Source organism: Trachinotus anak, unplaced genomic scaffold (genome assembly GCF_046630095.1).
Source record: "Trachinotus anak isolate AG129_WGS33_773 ecotype Australia unplaced genomic scaffold, CSIRO_AGI_Tana_v1 ptg000013l, whole genome shotgun sequence".
Classification (NCBI taxonomy): Eukaryota; Metazoa; Chordata; class Actinopteri; order Carangiformes; family Carangidae; genus Trachinotus; species Trachinotus anak.
This window is the reverse complement of record NW_027273864.1, coordinates 8,531,550-8,551,149: the sequence shown is the minus strand read 5'-3', so window position 1 is coordinate 8,551,149 and position 19,600 is coordinate 8,531,550. Positions and strand designations below refer to the sequence as shown.

At 40.4% G+C, this 19,600-nt stretch overlaps 1 protein-coding gene and 6 non-coding genes across 7 annotated transcripts; 2 read left to right on the top strand and 5 right to left on the bottom strand.

Moving 5' to 3' along the window:
• Positions 1-751: 751 nt before the first annotated feature.
• eogt (EGF domain-specific O-linked N-acetylglucosamine (GlcNAc) transferase) lies at positions 752-19,458 on the bottom strand. The gene is made up of 16 exons (XM_071494625.1): positions 19,315-19,458; positions 17,947-18,199; positions 17,559-17,656; positions 17,186-17,294; positions 16,884-16,978; positions 16,685-16,789; positions 13,917-14,023; positions 13,451-13,554; positions 12,462-12,554; positions 12,021-12,092; positions 11,196-11,282; positions 3,786-3,854; positions 3,381-3,442; positions 3,083-3,202; positions 2,561-2,663; positions 752-2,239 (listed from the first exon to the last, which is right to left on the bottom strand). Exons 2-16 carry the CDS (start codon positions 18,148-18,150, stop codon positions 2,093-2,095), a joined length of 1,575 nt encoding a protein of 524 aa, XP_071350726.1. The 5' UTR covers positions 18,151-18,199; positions 19,315-19,458; the 3' UTR covers positions 752-2,092.
• On the bottom strand, positions 7,920-7,991 carry trnae-cuc (transfer RNA glutamic acid (anticodon CUC)). The gene has a single exon. It is a non-coding gene; the product is annotated as a tRNA-Glu (tRNA).
• On the bottom strand, positions 9,640-9,711 carry trnae-cuc (transfer RNA glutamic acid (anticodon CUC)). The gene has a single exon. It is a non-coding gene; the product is annotated as a tRNA-Glu (tRNA).
• trnae-cuc (transfer RNA glutamic acid (anticodon CUC)) lies at positions 9,979-10,050 on the bottom strand. The gene has a single exon. It is a non-coding gene; the product is annotated as a tRNA-Glu (tRNA).
• Positions 14,616-14,688, bottom strand: trnar-acg (transfer RNA arginine (anticodon ACG)). The gene has a single exon. It is a non-coding gene; the product is annotated as a tRNA-Arg (tRNA).
• On the top strand, positions 15,212-15,283 carry trnae-cuc (transfer RNA glutamic acid (anticodon CUC)). Its single transcript has one exon. It is a non-coding gene; the product is annotated as a tRNA-Glu (tRNA).
• trnae-cuc (transfer RNA glutamic acid (anticodon CUC)) lies at positions 16,168-16,239 on the top strand. Its single transcript has one exon. It is a non-coding gene; the product is annotated as a tRNA-Glu (tRNA).
• Positions 19,459-19,600: the final 142 nt, after the last annotated feature.

Genomic DNA, 19,600 nt, shown 5'->3' with positions numbered 1-19,600 from the left:
CATATTGGATACATCCAGCAGCCAGGCTCTGCGCTACAGAACAGGACTTGGTCATCGATTTGGAACCGCAATGAAGGTTAATGAGAACAGACATCTTGGTTCCTCTGCTTTTGATCCCCCCCTGCATAGAGATTCTTCATTTCTTTACGAGGTCACTGGCAGTAACCCGAGCAGGGCCATAAATAGTGTCCATGCCAGACAGGCCCGGTGTCCGTCAATACTCCGAAAGTTCAGACACAACATCCGCAAAGAGCGGGGAGGAGCGCGACTGCTGACAGCAAACTTGTGATATTGGAGCAAACACAGTCTAACAAACATTGTCTTCTTGTGACCTAGTGGATATATCTGAGCATAAATTATTCTCACTCTATACACTGTTGGAACAAGTCTGTCAGGGACGATCACACGGCGCGGGGTGAATTTGTGGCCTCATGTGCGGTGTTGTACTGCCCCCATGTGGCCATGATGCGTCACTGGTAACTCCTGTAGTTTTTGAGGCCATGCAGATTTATTATGGTGACAGTAAAAACTGAACCAGTGCCCTTTTGCGAAGAGCCCTTTTCCTCCTTAGACCTGAACTCACTAAAATAATGAAACCCGCAGCAAAGAGCTGTCTGGCATCAGCAAGAACTGGCAAGACAGAGGCTTCAGTTTTTACCCTCCAAGGTCAGACTTCAAAGGATGATTGATTAAATTAAGATGAATTAAATCTCTGATGCTAAATGTGGCCGACTCAGACAGGAAGACATGCTTCAGCATTTTTTCAGAATTATTTATTTCAAAATATTACCACAGCTTTAGAATATGAACTTGCCTACAACACTAGCAAAGCCTTGACCAAAAATGTCTGACTCAGTTCTACATGGTTTCATTGATTAATAAAACATCAAGCTCATGGAGAGGCCAAGAAACATGCAAATGATCCTCCGATCTCTCAAAATACTCTTGTGCATTGCATTAGATTGCAAGCAAATTGTGCTCATTCTCTTTCAGACTAATTTACTGTAAAATATAAAACTAAGCATACAAAAGGCTTCAGGAAAGGTAACAACAGGCAGCAGCACCCTCATCATTTGACCATACTGATCATACATTTCCTTTGATAACATGCAAAGGAAATTTCCAGTAAAAGAGACACTGAGAAGGATATTCCAACCAACAAACACGTTTAAATAAGAATTTACAAATATAAAAGAAAACTGTGTAAAATTTAAATAAAGATGCCGGAAAAGACAAATTTCAAAAGCCTCTTTGATAGTTTTCCTATTCAGCTGACAAAAAATGCCATTATATTTTAAGAAATAATGGAGTGTTGAAACTTTTAAACAAATATGTTTCACAATACTTGATATTAAAGTGTTTTAAAATATTAATGTCCTTTCACATTCACTTAACATATATACTGATACAAGAGAAAAAAAAGCCTCTTGGCAGCAGGAGTGTCTCACTTACCTTCTGTCTCTTATTTTTAGTGTTTTTACTGTTGATGACTTAAAACCACATGATTTCATATGTCAAACAAACTGCAAAAGAAAGTCTAAGTTTGCAACTACAGTAGGTGCGCAAATCTGGCACGTAAATACTGCACGCCATATTGGAGTGGTGGATGCTGGATGTGCTGAGAAACTCTGGTGTGATTGTCAACAGCTCTGAAGAAGCTCGCATCAAGTTGACACTGATCAAATGTGACACGATGTCGCATGTGAAGGGACGCTGTAACAGCTGCTCATTAGCTAACTTTGTCGGCGTGGAATGAAGTAGACGCAGCGGAGGTAATGAAGAAACATAGGACACATCTTATCGTTCTCCAGATGCTTTGACTGCACAAGCATCGTCCTTTAACTGATTTGACACTAATAGAGCTGATGGAAGCTATTCAAACCCGAGTTGTCCATCAGACTTATCATAGCAGCGGACAGGAGGTGACAATTACTCTGTCAGACCACTGGTGAATGAGGTAACTTTAAAAAAAAAAAAAAAAAAATTCACCAAAGGTACACTGCCACTGTCTATTGATCATAACAAAAGGCAGGGTCGTGTTAAGAGCTTCAGCAGCCAGATGTGTGTATCCCTCCCTCTGCTCACAGAGACTCTAGAGTTCATCATGAAGGACTCGGCGTTGCCATTTTTGATGGTGTGTGACGTAATCGGCTGCCTCCAGCACAAGCCGCATGAACTCCCCCACATCAAAAGAGTAGTTGGTAAACTTCGGATGGTCCCCGAGGGTGGGATGGTGACCCTGAAGTGTTGGAGGAGAGTGTATACAGTGAATGGACATATAAGAGCACAGGGAAACAACACAACAAGACAGCATAGAAATGTGTGTGTGTATTGTCAGGCTGTCCTCTCAGGTGACCGACAACATGAGTGAAAAGTCTGAAGTCTGTACATTTGCTCTGCTGTGTCTATAATTGCACCTAATTTGTGCATGGGAGGGCATTGAGTGTGTGTGTGTGTGTGTGTGTGTGTTTGTGTGTGTGAGAGAGATGGGTGAGATGAATTGAGGAAGCGCATGCTGAGGTGCTGGGGAGCTGATGGTTAGTACGGGAGTTTCCCCTACCTTGTCCTGTGGGAGCACTTTGTCCATTTTCTGCCAAGTCACGTATCGAATGCCCCGCAGCCGAGCCAAATCTCGATAGCAGCTCTCATCCTGACAATTATATCTGCGAGGGACAGATGCAGACACTTTATCTCTTGCTCTCCTCTGTCTGCCTCACTTTCACTCTTTCTTGCTCCATCTCTCTCTCTCGCTGTATGCCCACTCTGGTTCTCACTGTCACTCACCAAAATGCACACAATACCCTCCCAAATACGCACACACACACACACACACACACACACATTCCTATCAGTTGCTACCCAGGGTAGCCAGGTGTGATGAATGCCTGGTTAATTAGGCAGTATTTCACAGTCATACACCAAGTGGCTGAGGGGTACTCAAACCCATTGCTCTCCCCGCTCACCTCTCTGTCTTTTTTGTCTTTCTCAAACACACACACACACACACACACACACACACACACACACACACACACACACACATACACACATACACACAGGCAGACAAAAAAGTGTCACTCACAGCTCAAAGATGACAGCCCAGTCAGGGAGGAAAAGGAGGTGTGTGAGACCTGCCCCGTGCATCCCTATAAAGATGTCAGAGTTATGGGTGATCCTCAACTGCTCCAGGAAGGGAACATCCCTGAAAGACAGGCGGAGAGTCACACATCAATCATCTTCATTGTGTGAACACTGTCATAATACACAATTTAAAAGAGCTAAACACTTTCTTTATATTATTATACGGCACTGTTACATCGCCCGTGGTAAGCTGCACTGAATAGCTCCTGTAGTAATGTGGCGAGCTCTCTATAACTCACTTGTATTTGTAGTCCACCACATTGACCTCCAGTAAAGGCACAGTCTTGAGGGCATTTACCAGCTGTAACAACAACAGAGGGACGTGTTGTCTGATCAATGAGAGAGTAGACAAATATGGGCAGTGACCATATAAATCACAAGCCTTTTTTACTCCTACTGTTTATAGCAAATAAGATTTTAAATAGGCACTTAACAGAGGCGGACAGTAAATCAATGTTAGAAAGGAGGGGTTGAGGGAATGCGAGAGTTGTATAAAGCGAACAAAGAGAAAGAGACAAAAAGAGGGAAAGAGAAAGACAGAAGAAAGGAAATGGACAGGTGTTAGAACAGGGTGGAGAAGGAGAACAAGTGCAAGGAAGGAAGTGATGGAAAGAGGGAGGGAGGGAAGGTGGGGCTGGACTCACCTCCACTTGGTTTAATATCCTTCTGTATTCTGTGCTGCGTGCCAGCAGGGTGACACGAACACGCCCCTCCTGAAAACAGCAATGCACCCAATAATCAATCAGCCAAGGACAGAAAAGACAGGCATCTGGGAAAACATGATATTCATTCAGAGTAATTTAAAGGCTTCTTCTTCAATACAGCAGAGAGAAACTGATAAAAAAAAAATGCTGAAATAATATTAAAAAGTCATTGTTTAAGTGGAATTAAAAAGGTTTATTTTCTGATATGGTCTTCTCAGTTTATACAGACAGAACAGAAAGGTTTTCTTTTTCTGTATTCATCTACTGCCACCTTGTGTCCTGAAAGAGTGCTTAGACTTTTTTGAGGTGTCGACATTTGTAACATATGGGAGTACCTAATAAGGAGCATAACGTGACTATCATTCAATCCAAGTAATGATAATTACAGAGACTTACAACCTGTGAAATCTCCTGTACACAACAAATCAACCTCAACTACAACACCTTACTACAAGCAATGGGCATATACGTATTCAGAACAGATCTAATTTCTCCTCTTCTACTTAAAAACTATTTCATAAAGTATTGAAAAAGATGATATTCTGAGCAAGATCAGACCAGAGCAAATTATGGTGAGGGGGAGATAGGAAGAGAGGGGCAGTGAAGGCGGATGAATAGAACACAATAGACGAGAGCAGCAGTGTGAGTATCTGGCTGTGCCATTAATCTAGGGATGAAAGGAGGAGCTGGGGAGAGGGTCAGGGCCGAGAAGACCTCTCATTCAGTAGCTGGTCTACTATCACCAACAGCCCCATGTCTCGCTTAAAAGCCTCTTAGCATATTTCCAGTGAAGGCCATGAATACACAATGAGCTGCTCCATGGGACGGAGGAAGTTATTGGGCTTTGCTGGTCATAAAGATACAGTGAAGTACTTCAAACCTGGGATCATAAAACTCCTGTGAGGACTGTTGGAGAGATATAGATGGAGGAGATCAGTCAGGAGGTGAATGCATTGCTGTGAGACTCTTAGTATGCGTGCATGTACAGGCCTTATGCATGTACTCTTTCAGAAAGCTGTAGGCTCTTTCCCTGAGTTTAACGTAGTGAGGAGACCACCTACAGTGAAGTGTGGTTGTAGTAAGCTGTAGTAAGTGTAGCGACTCTCCATCGAGGGTGGTTGTTTAGTCTGTTATTCAGTGTGAAATTTACTGTAACAACATCATCTTTGCATAAAATGGCAAGGAAAGTCTGATCGGTAAAACAAACAAGTTTCCAAGCTCCACATCAAAATACAGGCTTAGAAAACTATAGTTCTTGTTTCCTATTTTCTCCTAAAAACATTATGAACTCAGTCCTTAAAACACAGTCCCAGCATAGAGGCCAGGGATTTACAATATTATCACTAGTTATCATTTTATTAGTCTATGATGCAAAACATCTAAAAGCCTTTTCTGATGTGAACGGGACCTCAGTCTAAAACTTGGTGACTGAAAAGAGATTAACTGATCATACAGCATTAAAATGGCTTCCCCTGGGCCTGTCCCCCTCACTGTGAACTGACATCAAGGCACCTCAGCATAGATTTGTGTTGATTGGCACAGTTCTATACCCTAAATGTGAACAAAAGCAAACCCTCTCTCAAACAATATAGCTTGAACTCTCAGGCCTCTAGTTTGCAGCGTTTTGAGCTTCCAGTTTGTGCTGAAGTAAAGAGTAGCAGCAGTTTTAAGGGTATAAATAGATTATGTGTAATATTAAGGTCAAACGAGCCCAAATCAAACATGTATAAGGAAGATTCTGACTTGTCAATATGTCCATTTGTAAAAATGAGGAAGTCACTGCCCTGGTCATCTGGTACAAATAAAACATATGGTAAATTACAGCATTCAAAAATTAGTATATATATGTATTAAATTTAGGTTTGTTGAGGTGAAATAATATAACATTTGCTGATAAGAAACCAGAATGCCAAAAACCAATACATAAAAATCTTCCCCTATCAGGAAATGAGCCAAGGACATGGTGATGAAAACATCTAACACTAACCATTAGAGCACCAGAGAGCTGTGCACCCACCTAAAGCTTGTACAGCGACAGATTAGTCATGTTGAATGGACTGAATGGAAATTTAAGCATCAAGACATTATTCCTCATCATACATTCAAATTAAGATCATACCATTGTCTACACTGACATACTTTGTGACATTTGAATATTCAGTATTCAGTCATGATCAAATAGAGTTGCTCTCTCTTTCTTACACAATATCCAGTTGCTATATCTGACACATACGACACTGGTTCGACGAAGGAGAAATAATGGTACACGCACTGAGAATCAGAAAGCAAGAGCTGCAAGAAAGAGTGCAGGGGTTACATAGAACTTAAGCAGACTGAACAAAGATAGAAAGCAGAAAGAATGGTGGAAATGATCAAACACACCGGATGCATTAGTAGATGTCCAAACTAAAGCACATACAGAAATAACACATGGTCTTCTCTGACCGGGACTCAAATGTAGGCTGCAGCAATGAGAGGAGTGAATCCTAACTACTAGTGGTGAATGCATTGCTAGTGCAGCAAGGCCAGAGCCAGTCTTAAGTGAACTTCTATAAACAATCTTGTATGCTTGAAGCACTTATTATTCAGTAAGTAAACAGATGAGACATTCCCTGACCGGGAATCGAACCCTGGCCGCGGCGGTGAGAGCGCCAAATCCTAACCACTAGACCAACAGGCAGCTGATAGTTGCTTGGCTGAGGCAGCAAGAGTGGAACCATTCTTGGATTAACTTTTATGAGAGATCTCATACACTTGAATAGGTTTAAGTTAATTAGCCACAGAGCACGTAGAACTGTGTTACTGCTGCCCATTTACCAATGCAGAGATTTGAACTTGAGATTGCTTATCTATCACAGAGAACAACTCTCACTGCCTTGGTTTGTCATCTGTAAGTTCTGTCATCGCTCTGTGCCAGTGGCTCCCTTCACTCATTCTATTTTGGTACATGTGTTAAACGACACCAAATCAGAAAACTTGTTCGCACTCTCTGATGGTGTAGGGCTCAGGTTTTGGTGTTTTCATCTAACAATCCGTTGTTGTTCCCAGTTTGTGTAACTGTTTAGGGCAATGTGATAAAAAGCCTTACTGTCTGTTGTGCTTTCTCTGAGCAGAATTGATGACTTATATTAAGTAGAAGTAAGCCGTTATTTTGTGTTGACACAAAAGTGGTTTCACACTAAACCACCAACAAAGACTGACTGAATAGATATTGTGACAAATGTTCAAAGTATGAAGACAATAATTTTTTCACTAAATCTAAAGGTTGTTATATTCTTGCAAAACTGAGAAAAAATGAGTTTGTGTTTGACCTCACAAGATGATTACTGATCTGTTACTTAATGAACTGACATGTATTTCCATCAGTATAACATTTGTATGGATGCATAAGTGACTAACTATTGTTTCCACTATGTTTTGTTGTATTTTTATGTTTCTTTTAAATATAAAGGATTATAAAAGCAAAGATTTTGTGAATACACTCAACCATAAATGAATGAAAGTTAAAACACAAATTTTATTATTTGTTTCCTGACCAGGAATCGATCGCTAGATGCAATGGTGAAAGCACTGAACCCTAACCACCAATCTCACTCAGTGCTAACTTTCATTCTAAGTATGGTCAGGCTACACATTTTGGTAAGACCAGTGACATTTTATTTGCGTTTAGTCTCTTGTCTGTGTGAAGACATGCACACTTTCAGCACATTATGGCATCTAACTGCAGATTATAGGATTTAACTCATGGCTTGTATTATTTGGTACATTATTCAGTTCATGACACAACACAATTGAAAATAAACACACAAATTTGAATAAATGCTCCCTGAAAGAGAATCGAACAGAGGCTGCAGTGATGAGAACAATGAATCCTAACCAAAACCCTCACTAATTAGTTACTTCACACTATATATATGGTGAGGACAGAAGTTTATTTTGTGAGGCTAGTCACATTTTATTGCAGTCCTTTCTTTGAATGAAGACATGCTCACTTTCAGCACATTATATATGGAGGCAATCCACCTCCATAGTTATGGAGGTCATGGTCTGCATTATTCAGTATATAAAGAGACATTCCCTGACCGGGAATCGAACCCGGGCCGCGGCGGTGAGAGCGCCGAATCCTAACCACTAGACCACCAGGGAGCTGGTAGTTGTTTGGCTGGGGCAGCAAGAGTGGAACTGTTCTTGGATTAATTTTGATAAGAGAACTTATACACTTGAATAGGTTTAGGTTAATCAGCAACAAATCACATACAGCTGTCTTACTGCTGACCATTTACCAATGCAGAGATTTGAACTTGAGATTGCTTATCTATCACAGAGAACAACTCTCACTGCCTTGGTTTGTCATCTGTAAGTTCTGTCATCGCTCTGTGCCAGTGGCTCCCTTCACTCATTCTATTTTGGTACATGTGTTAAATGACACTAAATCAGAAAACTTGTTTGCACTCTCTGATGGTGTAGGGCTCAGGTTTTGGTGTTTTAATTTTTTCAACAGTCTGTTGTCGTTCCAAGTTTGTATAACTTTTTAGGACAAATGTTCAAAGTATGACTTTTTCACTAAATCTACAGGTTGATATATTCTTGCAATACTGAGGAAAAATTGATTTTTCATGACCTTATGAGATGATTATAGATCCGTTACTTAATGACCTGACGTCAGCATAGATCAGTGTGACATTTGTACAGATGCATAAGTGACCAACTCTCTGTTCCACTATGTTTTGTTGTATTTTTATGATTCTTTTAAATATAAATGATTATAAAAGCACATAGTTTGTAAATGCACCAAAACATAAATGATTGAAGTGAATGCACAAATTTAATTATATGCTTCCTGATCATGAATCGAGCCCCAGCCACAATGATGAAAGCACTGATTTCTAACCAATAACCTCACTAATTCATTACTTGCTATTGAGGATATTGAGGTGAGGATAGATGTTTTGGTGACATTTTGAGTATAATCTTTTGTGTGAATGAAGACATGCTCAGTTCCACCCAAGTGGCAACCCACCGTGACGTCACCCATTGGTTTGCGAACTGCCGTTTTGAAGCCTCGAGTTTGCAATTTGGCCGCTGCCATCTTCATTTTTTGAAACCAGAAGAAACCATATTTGGAGAAGAGGGTGGAGCTGAGTAGGAGCGAGGGGTGGGGCTGACCTGAGAGCCGAGGTCACTATGCCCGCCCACCTAAACTGTCGACCTGACAACGGCATCAATCTTTCGGCTACGCAGCGCTGCTAAATCCGAAGTAATTTTCCATAAGTCGAGGTAAACTTTTTATAACGAAGTGTTAAAGTACTTTTAATAGTTAATAGTTAAAAGGGACTGCTCTTGATTGACAAGCCAAAATGTGTCAATCATGTTAGCCACGCCCCAATGCATACTCTACTTTATTGTCTATTTTAAATTAAATGGGACTATAATTTTAAAAATGAACATCATGTTGTATTGAAGAAGACTTGAAACTAGCGATTGAGACCATAAACATGTTATGAAAATGTTTGCTGGGGTCATAAACCAAGTGAGAAGTAGGGCCATTTTCTCATAGACTTCCATACAATCAGACTTCTTTTTGCAACCAGTGGTGTCACCCCCTGATGGTCATTCAATAGAATGCAGGCTTAAGGCACTTCCGCGTTGGCTTCATTTTCCGGAGCCGGCGTCGACGTCGACATCCATTTTTATATACAGTCTGTGGTTCCACCACATTATATATGGAAGTAATGTAGCTCCAGTGTTATAGGCTTTTATTCATGGTCTGCATTATTCAGTAGGTAAAGAGGTGTTCCCTGACCGGGAATCGAACCCGGGCCGCGGCGGTGAGAGCGCCGAATCCTAACCACTAGACCACCAGGGAGTTGCTGACATGTTTTTGCAAACAGTTTTTGCATTCTATGACACACATTTATAGGCCACATGTATTTGGTTTGTGCCCCCACATGAGATTGGTTTGTAAATTGCCCGTTAATAGTCTTGACTGAATGATCTGGGCGTACACCCCTCTGTCTTCCCTGATTTTGTGAATTGAACAGAGAATGGCAAGTGATGAAATACATCTGCAAATAGATATATAAAAAGACATGATTTTATTCATGGCTGTTATTATTCAGTAACTAAAGAAATATTCCCTGACTGGGAATCGAACCCGGGCCGCGGCGGTGAGAGCGCCGAATCCTAACCACTAGACCACCAGGGAGCTGGTAGTTGTTAGGCTGGGGCACCAAGAGTGGAACTGTTCTTGGATTAATTTTGATAAGAGAACTTATATACTTGAATAGGTTTAGGTTAATCAGCAACAAATCACATACAGCTGTCTTACTGCTGACCATTTACCAATGCAGAGATCTGAAATTTCAAAGAACTGTAACTGCAGAGAAATAAGCATTAATTTTATGCTAACACAAAAGTGGTTTCACACTGAACCTCCAACAAAGACTGACTGGATAGATGTGTATTGTGACAAATGTTTCAAGTATGGAGACATTGACAATACATTTCATCACTAAATCTACAGGTTGTTATATTCTTGCAATACTGAGGAAAATAGATTTTTTATAACCCTATGAGATGATTACTGATCCTTTATTAATGAACTGACATCAGTATAGACATCAGTATAGATCAGTATAACATTTGTATGGATGCATCAGGGACCAACCGTTTGTTCCACTAGGTTTTGTTGTATTTTTTATGTTTCTTCACTGCTTGCTTCTTGGTAAGATCCTAACCAATCCTGATCTCAGTAATTGCTAACTGTAAGTATGGTGAGGATACACGTTCTGGGAAGACTGGTCCGCCCGGGCCGCGGCGGTGAGAGCGCCGAATCCTAACCACTAGACCACCAGGGAGCTGTATACAAACGGGCTTGTCCGAAACAAGTGGGGCTGTTCTTTGATGAGCTTTTATGATATGTATTTCCATTAGTATAGAATCTGAATGGATGGACAAACGACCAAGTGTTTGTTTCACTATGTTTTGTTGTATTTTTATGTTTCTTTAAAATACAAAGTTTTTAAAAATATCCATTTAGTGAATTTAATGACACATAAGACAACTGAAAATAAACACACAAATTTAAATGAGTGAAAGGGAATTGAACCCATACTGTGAGCACTGATTCTTAACCCATAATCTCACTAATTTGTTACTTCTGGGGCCTCGAATCTGGCACAGAGGCTTCTGGTCAAGCTCATATGGCTTGTATGTTATCAGTATAACTGTAGCTATGCTGTGTGATATTTAGAATTAATACCGACTGGTTCAAATGAAGGGCCTTACATTCATATCTGTAAGTATAAGTAACAGATGTTGATTAGTGTTTCTAAAAGACGATCTTCCTACCTTTGGCCCATCTTGCAGGATGTTCAGCCGATGGAGGACATGCTGGGAGAACGCCCTAAACATCCCTTCACTGTAGCAGTCTGAGATCTGTTATCAGCACATGACAGTGTCCATTTTAGTCACATACGCAATTTATTTTTCATCCATTCAATTCAAAATATTGTATTATAATGATTATTTTGTTATGGGTTGTATATAGTCATGCAAAAATATTAGCTATTATTATTTTTAGAAAATGAAATGAATTGAAGGTAAATTGAATCTGGCAACACTTGTGCACTTCCGCATTGGACGGGGAATCTGACAATCATAAACATATTTCTTAATCTTCCAGGAATGAATATCATATGAGCCTATGCATTACTCAAGTCTGAGAATTTCTCACATATACTGCTGCACTGCAGCTCTAAATGTGAGCACATGAATATAAACATGACATGTGCTGCAGGGGCAATCAAAAGCATCAGCTGCAGGCTGACCTATCAATATTTCACACCTCAAGGCAGCAACCACAGGACAACACATATTTACATGGTATCATCTTTATAGTAATCTCCTTGGAATTATCATTTAAATAACATAAGCACTTGCTGAGCCTTTGAATACATCACATAAATATTTGAACCGAACTGCATGTTTATGACTAAACAATCACTATGAATCTATCACAAAATGTGAGATAAAATAAAGACACAAACAAGGCAGCATTGAAAGTGTGGGACACTGCAATTTGTTCAAAGCAAAAACATATGTAAAGTACACCCTATTAGTGGCTTTACACACAAACACACACACACACATATATATACGTGAGAGGTAACTTACGAGAGGTGTGTTGTAAAAGAGGCCATATCTCATTCTTGGAAGGAGGGAGAAGAAGGCATCTTTGAAACACACCTACAAGTGTGAATAGAGCAATGAAGGAAGAATATAGCATGGCACAGTTTGCATGTCACATTACAATACAAACATGAGAGAATATTGTAAATATAATTTCCTTTCTGTTCATTCATATAAACTACACAGTTTGTTATATTTATATTTCAACCAGACCACTGTTGCAGCTTGTGAACACACCAAACATAATATTTTCTTTGTGCCAGTGGATTTTTTTCAAGAAAAAGAAGGTCTTAATTACCTTAATGTGCTACCACTAAAACCACTCATCTGGTTAGTATTTCTTAACAACACTACTTAAGTGATGAGTTCAACTTCTTTACAAAAAAGGAGCATACATTGACCACCCAGAGGTGACATAATACCTACTCTTTTTGAGTCATAGGTCTTCAGGTGGATGATGTCATAATCTGAGAAGGCCTTCCATGTTTCACTGAACAGATCGCCATAACCATAAAAACTCTGGGAAAAGATGTAAAAAAGAAGGGAACAAATGTTGATTAAATTATGTTACAACGACAATGAAAAACAAAGCCATAAAATTAAATCAACTACAGCCTTTAGCAGTGCCAGAGGCTGTTTTCAAACTCTGTTGGTTGTTTTGGTTTCATACAAAATCTGTTCGCACACTGTTATCTGACAGCATGATCCTGTTTGGTTGCAGTGTGCAGTTTGTGATGAAAGGTCACTGATTTCCCTCTCCCTGTCAGTTTTGTCTCCCTCCCTCTTCTTTTTCTCTCTTTCCTTTTTCCTCTTTACCTCCATGCACAGAGAGGGAACAATGGGCCGGATAAGGCTGCCAGTAAATCATTGTGTTTTTCAACTGGTATTTTCCATTGATGTCTTCATGAGACACCCATACCACTGACTTGTTATACAAAAACTGTGAGTGTAGTACTCTGCAGACAAAGTACTGTTTGGCTTGCTTGCTAGTTTATAGTGGTCAAATTAATTTGATTCTTGTGTTTTCATGATACTCTGGAAAATAACGTCAAACAAGTAGTTTTTCAGGAAAAGAAAGCTAAAATGTGTTGCTCCATCTGCCAAAACAGATTTTAGCCGAAACACCTCAAATCTGAGCCCAGCCTAAGGATTTGTTCAATAAATGTGAATTTATTTCTTATGTAGCTACAAGTGGCCGTCACTAATTTACTGGAAGCACTGGAAAACCCTGCTTTATGTTTTATTTTGGCATATAAATGAAGGTGTGACATGAGCATCTGAAACATTTATCTTATTTTGCCAAAGTCTGAAAGGGTGCCATTAAATGCAGCAAGCAAGTACATCATTCATATGTATGTAATAGCAGCCATGTTCCACTCAATTTGAACAGCAACATTCAGCTAATAACAACCCACCGTGTCCCACATGACAATGTTGATATCTGTGCTGAAGGAGTTGTTAATGTGCTGGGAGATGTAGAGGTTGACAAAGTCACAGAAATGATGGTACATGTTGACCCCTATTAGAAAAACATACAGTTATTATTTCTTTGTCATTGTCACAAATTAAAATAGAAAATGAACATCATCATCACATGTGGACACCAGTCTGTTCCAGGCCTTATTCTTTTAAAAGAATAGAGCAAAGTTTTCAATACATTATTATCAGTGGCCAGTTTTGGCAGAATCATTACTATTATATATTGGAAACGTGAATCGACAGAAGGAAAATCTTCAGTCAGTATTTAGCCTCAAACAACTTAAATGTGAACACATGTACAAAACAGCAAGTGTATTGTATTCTATTATGGCATAATGACAGTTAAGGTTTTAGATACTTGTTTAGATCAATTAAATTGAGACACAAATCTTTTTTACTTACCAGCATCCAGTTTCATAAACACAGTGGGTTTTTCAATGATGACTTCACAGTGTCCATCCTCTGTGGGATGAAAGTCCAGCTCTGTGTATGTCTGCAGCTCAGCATACCTATAAAAAAAGAGCACATCACATCAATGTGATCACATCACATCAATGTAATCTTAATATGGTACAGGTGGCAAACCATGGAAATGATGAGCATTACAATCCAAAACAGTGATTTGACTTCAAACAACGCTGGGCCTGGCGAGTGGGCATTTTCCTTTTGCTTCAATGCTATACACAAGTCACAGACAGGATTATTTGAACAGTTTAGAGTGGTGAGGCAAATCCAGAAGATTATCAAAGGTCCAGCTGTCAACTGTGTAAGGCTGTGTCCAGACACACAACAGCTTTTTCACACAAGGCTGATGTTGGTCTGAATCCAGTTTACAGAGTATGGAGGTTCAATTATTACAAATGCAGTAACTTACTGTCACCATCAATATCATGTCATTACTAATTCATAATGAATAACAATTAATATTAAGACAACAGGTCTGATGGTGACAATAAGACACAAGATAACAGACTGCTATGTTAGGTGCATATTATGGGCACCATTTTACAGATTAGTGCCCTGTCAGATTTGCTCATTCTGTGCAGGACTATTGTGGTTAGTGCAGTATGATTATTTCTACAAATGATGGAAAATGTGAACCGAGCCAGCCAGGAGTCGAACCTAGAATCTTCTGATCCGTAGTCAGACGCGTTATCCATTGCGCCACTGGCCCACTGCTGCAACACATGGTTTAACAAAAGACAAGCAAAAACTCCACCCCCCACATTCCTGACTGGTCCTGCCCTCCCCTCCCCTTTGGGCACCGCTTTGAGAAGAAACTATGTGTTTTCCACTCCCTTCTGGTATATGATCAGTGAAGAGTGACTTCATTAGTTCTGTCTAATATTTCAAGTCAGATCACTGCTCCTCTTACTCCTCCTCAACTACTCCTGCTGACAGCCTCTTGTTCTTACGGATCGCTCTACATGTTTGTATCTGTGACAGCTGCACCCTAAAGTCATGCTGAAATCATGTCTTTTTATATATCTATTTGCAGATGTGTTTCATCACTTGCCATTCTCTGTTCAATTCACAAAATCAGGGAAGACAGAGGGGTGTACGCCCAGATCATTCAGTCAAGACTATTAACGGGCAATTTACAAACCAATCTCATGTGGGGGCACAAACCAAATACATGTGACCTATAAATGTGTGTCATAGAATGCAAAAACTGTTTGCAAAAACACATCAGCAACTCCCTGGTGGTCTAGTGGTTAGGATTCGGCGCTCTCACCGCCGCGGCCCGGGTTCGATTCCCGGTCAGGGAATGTCTCTTTATATAATGAATAATGCAGACCATGACCTCCATAACTATGGAGGTGGATTGCCTCCATATATAATGTGCTGAAAGTGAGCATGTCTTCATTCAAAGAAAGGACTGCAATAAAATGTGACTAGCCTCACAAAATAAACTTCTGTCCTCACCATATATATAGTGTGAAGTAACTAATTAGTGAGGGTTTTGGTTAGGATTCATTGTTCTCATCACTGCAGCCTCTGTTCGATTCTCTTTCAGGGAGCATTTATTCAAATTTGTGTGTTTATTTTCAATTGTGTTGTGTCATGAACTGAATAATGTACCAAATAATACAAGCCATGAGTTAAATCCTATAATCTGCAGTTAGATGCCATAATGTGCTGAAAGTGTGCATGTCTTCACACAGACAAGAGACTAAACGCAAATAAAATGTCACTGGTCTTACCAAAATGTGTAGCCTGACCATACTTAGAATGAAAGTTAGCACTGAGTGAGATTGGTGGTTAGGGTTCAGTGCTTTCACCATTGCATCTAGCGATCGATTCCTGGTCAGGAAACAAATAATAAAATTTGTGTTTTAACTTTCATTCATTTGAGTGTATTCACAAAATCTTTGCTTTTATAATCCTTTATCTTTACTTACTGAATAATGCAGACCATGAATAAAAGCCTATACCATTCAGTGAGGTGCCATAACTATGGAGGGGGATTGCCTTCATATGCAATGTGCTGAATGTGAGCATGTCTTCGTTCAAAGAAAGGACTCAAACAAAATGTGACTAGCCTCAAAAAAAACCGTCTATCCTCACAATACAGGTGAGTGTATAAGTTCTCTTATGAAAATTAATCCAAGAACGGTTCCACTTTTGCTGCCCCAGCCAAGCAGCTATCAGCTCCCTGGTGGTCTAGTGGTTAGGATTCGGCGCTCTCACCGCCGCGGCCCGGGTTCGATTCCCGGTCAGGGAACATTTCTTTAGTTACTGAATAATAAAAGCCATGCATAAAATCCTATAACATGCAGGTAGGTTCAAAAACATGCTGAGAGTCAGTGTTTTTTCATTCAAACAAAAGACTAGACTCAAATAAGATGTCACTAGCCTTAACAAAACCTGACCATAATTAAACGGGAAGTAAGGAATTAGTGAGATTATTGGTTAGGATTCGGTGGTCTCACCACTGCAGCCTGTGTTTGATTCCCAGGCAGGGAACATCTCTTTACTTACTGAATAATACAATAAACGCCTATAATATACAACACAAAAGCTGTCTGCAAAAACTTATCAACTCACTGATGGTCTAATGATTAGGATTCTGCCTTTCTCCCTCTTTGGCCTCTTTTAGTAACTATAAATCTATGTTGCTGCTATATTCCTCGCTAATTGAGTGCATGAATGTGTGTGTCCTGCCTTACCAAGACTGCAAGGGGCTCTTGTGCTCTCCCTCGGCAGCAAGCGCTCGCTTGTTCAGTCTGCAATGACCACCAATCTCACCCTTCTGAATGAAGTCCTCCATGTACCTGCAGAATCAAAACACATGATTTCCAAGGCATTTTCTCATCAGTATCAGTGTCATGCTTTTTATAAAGATATGTCACTTTAAATTGTACTGACCTCTCATGACTTCTGCGTGGCTTCCGCAAGTCCAGATAAAGGTTAGTTGCCTTACAGAATCTAGTGTGGCTACTGCACTTTAATGATGAGTCCCCCTGGAAAATATTAAGTGATATTAATAAACTCTCGGAGCTTGTGTGTTCTCTATATTATACCCTCTCAATGCAACTGCTTTTGAACTGCAAATCATGTCCACGGATAATCAGGCCTATTGTCTGCTTAACACTGTGTTTCTTTCTACCTGTTGTTTCTTCCTGTTGACTCAGTAGGCCTGTGGGAACTAAGGAAATGAGCAGACTTACTGGCTTGCTGGCCTTGCAGAGTGTTTTGAGCTCAGAGAGGCGCTCTTTGACGTAGCCAAAATCAGCCTGCTTCCAGAAAAGCTCCTGGGCTGCCTCCAGTGAACGAGTCCTAACAGATCAGAGATTTACTGTAGGCAAATCAGCAAAGCCAAAACTTAAATGGCTTATCAATGATGCATGTTGTGAATGAGTACACTTTTACTTTGGAAAGACAATAGAGTCAGTGGTACAGCAAATTCAATATCTACGAATTATTATTTGTGATACTTAAGATTACTGAGCATCTGACACATCATGGCCGGCTGCATTATAATAGTGAGAAGGACAGAGTGGGAACATGAACTGTGTTAGAATGTGAAGTGAGGAGCAGTACCATCCAGAGTCAGCTTTGGTACACACTGGATAGCTAAAGCGCTTCCCTGGATCACAGTTCTTCTCGTAACCCCAACAGGCAAACAAATCCTGCGCATCCTGTTATAAAAACAAGTGTCAAAATGTGTGTGTGTGTGTGTGTGTGTGTGTGTGTGTGTGTAAGAGGGAGTGAGAGAAAGAGAGACCAAACAACGCAAGAAGCTACACATATTGGTGTGACACAATCACAATCACAATCTAACTCTTAAGACACTTGACAGTAATTAACTGGGCTTTGTTGGAGCTTTCCCTCACAGCACAGCAAAACTCAAAGGAACTAACTAACAGGCTGCCATTCTACACTGAAAAAATTATTTCAACGGTGAAAGTTGACAGGGTGCATATCTTACTTTAAAAGGGCAGAGTGGGTCCAGATGACATTGCTTGGCGACCCTCTTGTTGTTGTAGAGGAAGTAGGGTACGTGCTCCGGCGGCAGGGAGATCCTGCTGTAGTTAAGGAGTGGTGCTGGTGGTTTGTGGTTGGTGTCCGCAGCCTTCTCAGTGGTGACCACAGTGGAAGAAAAAACTATGCCCAGCGCTACCAAGAGCAGCATAGTCAGAATTACACAGACATGTGAAATAGCTGCCTCTCTTCACAGCCCTCTGTGAAAAGGGGAGAGACAGAGACACAGTCTCAGACTTGCACTCTGTAATCTTGGTTAAAAGCCTAACACCACAGTACACAAGCATGTGGGCACAAGCAAGTGTGTGGGAACAGAGCTCCAGGCGGATCTGAGCTCCTCATAAGGAAAGGTCCTGTTGCAGGAAGTATTACTGACCTCATAAGTGAGACTGGAGGGACACATGTAAAGACCTGGTTGGCTCCAGGTGGCCAAACCATTATTTACAACAGTCATATTTCCACAATCCAAGCTATTTTCTTAAAATCTCAAGCATGAATGTGCTTACAAAGCCTAATAAAGCCAAAGACATTTTTCACTCCCAAAATCAATGATCGATGGTGAGACCTCTGTTAATGCTGTAACCACAATGTGCTGTTTGAGGGAACTGAAACTGATGTTGCTGCATTAAAAAAAAAATTGTACTGTCTATTCTGCAGATTTGGTAACAATAGGCGGTAAGAGTTAGGGTATGAAAAGTCACTTATTACTCATTCTCACTGAATTTACTAACTGGGAGTTAGTTAGTTGAAAGTTAGTGAAATTAGTCTGACAGTCTTTGCTATGGACGTATTAAATACTGTGCTGCATTAAAACAGTGAAATCTAATGAAACGCCTTGTCTTTTGTCGTTCACGAAATCGAAGCAAAGAAGAAGAAGAAGAAGCAAACTTCACTTCAGCCAGCTAATTAAATGAACTTTGGGACCATCAAACTTTTAGCTAGCTAACCGTCCGTTAGTTTAACGTGATGTTAACGTCGTTACCGACCAGAAACTCAGCGACTGGACCGGTAGGTTAGACAATGTTGAGACTGGGGAGATGCTGAGGTAATGACGCATTACTAACTCCTCTTGGCGGTGTAAAGTATATAAGAAATGCATTATTGAAGGCTAATGTGTGAAATATCCAGGTGCTGGCTAACATGTAGCGTTAGTTCTTGACAAAGCCAGGACTCCTTAACGGTAATTTAACGGTAGCGATGTGGAGCAGGAGAACTGCACAAGAAGCGATGTGTAATGTTTTCACAGAACAAAAATGTGCACTGTTAGTGCTCGTCCATTAAAGACTGGTGTGAGTTTGTGTGAGAGACAGTTTACCTGGACGCACAGCCTGCTACTCTCCAGCCAGACTCCGGTGTGAAGCGATGATGTTACCGGTGGTCGCCATAACACCGGAAACCTTACACCGGCTTGTCGTGAGCAGCGGCAGCCACAGAGCGGCGCCGTACACCACACTTTACCCTTAAACCACACTTTACCCTTAAACTACACTTTACCCTTAAACTACACTTTACCCTTAAACTACACTTTACCCTTAAACCACACTTTACCCTTAAACCACACTTTACCCTTAAACCACACTTTACCGTTAAACTACACTTTA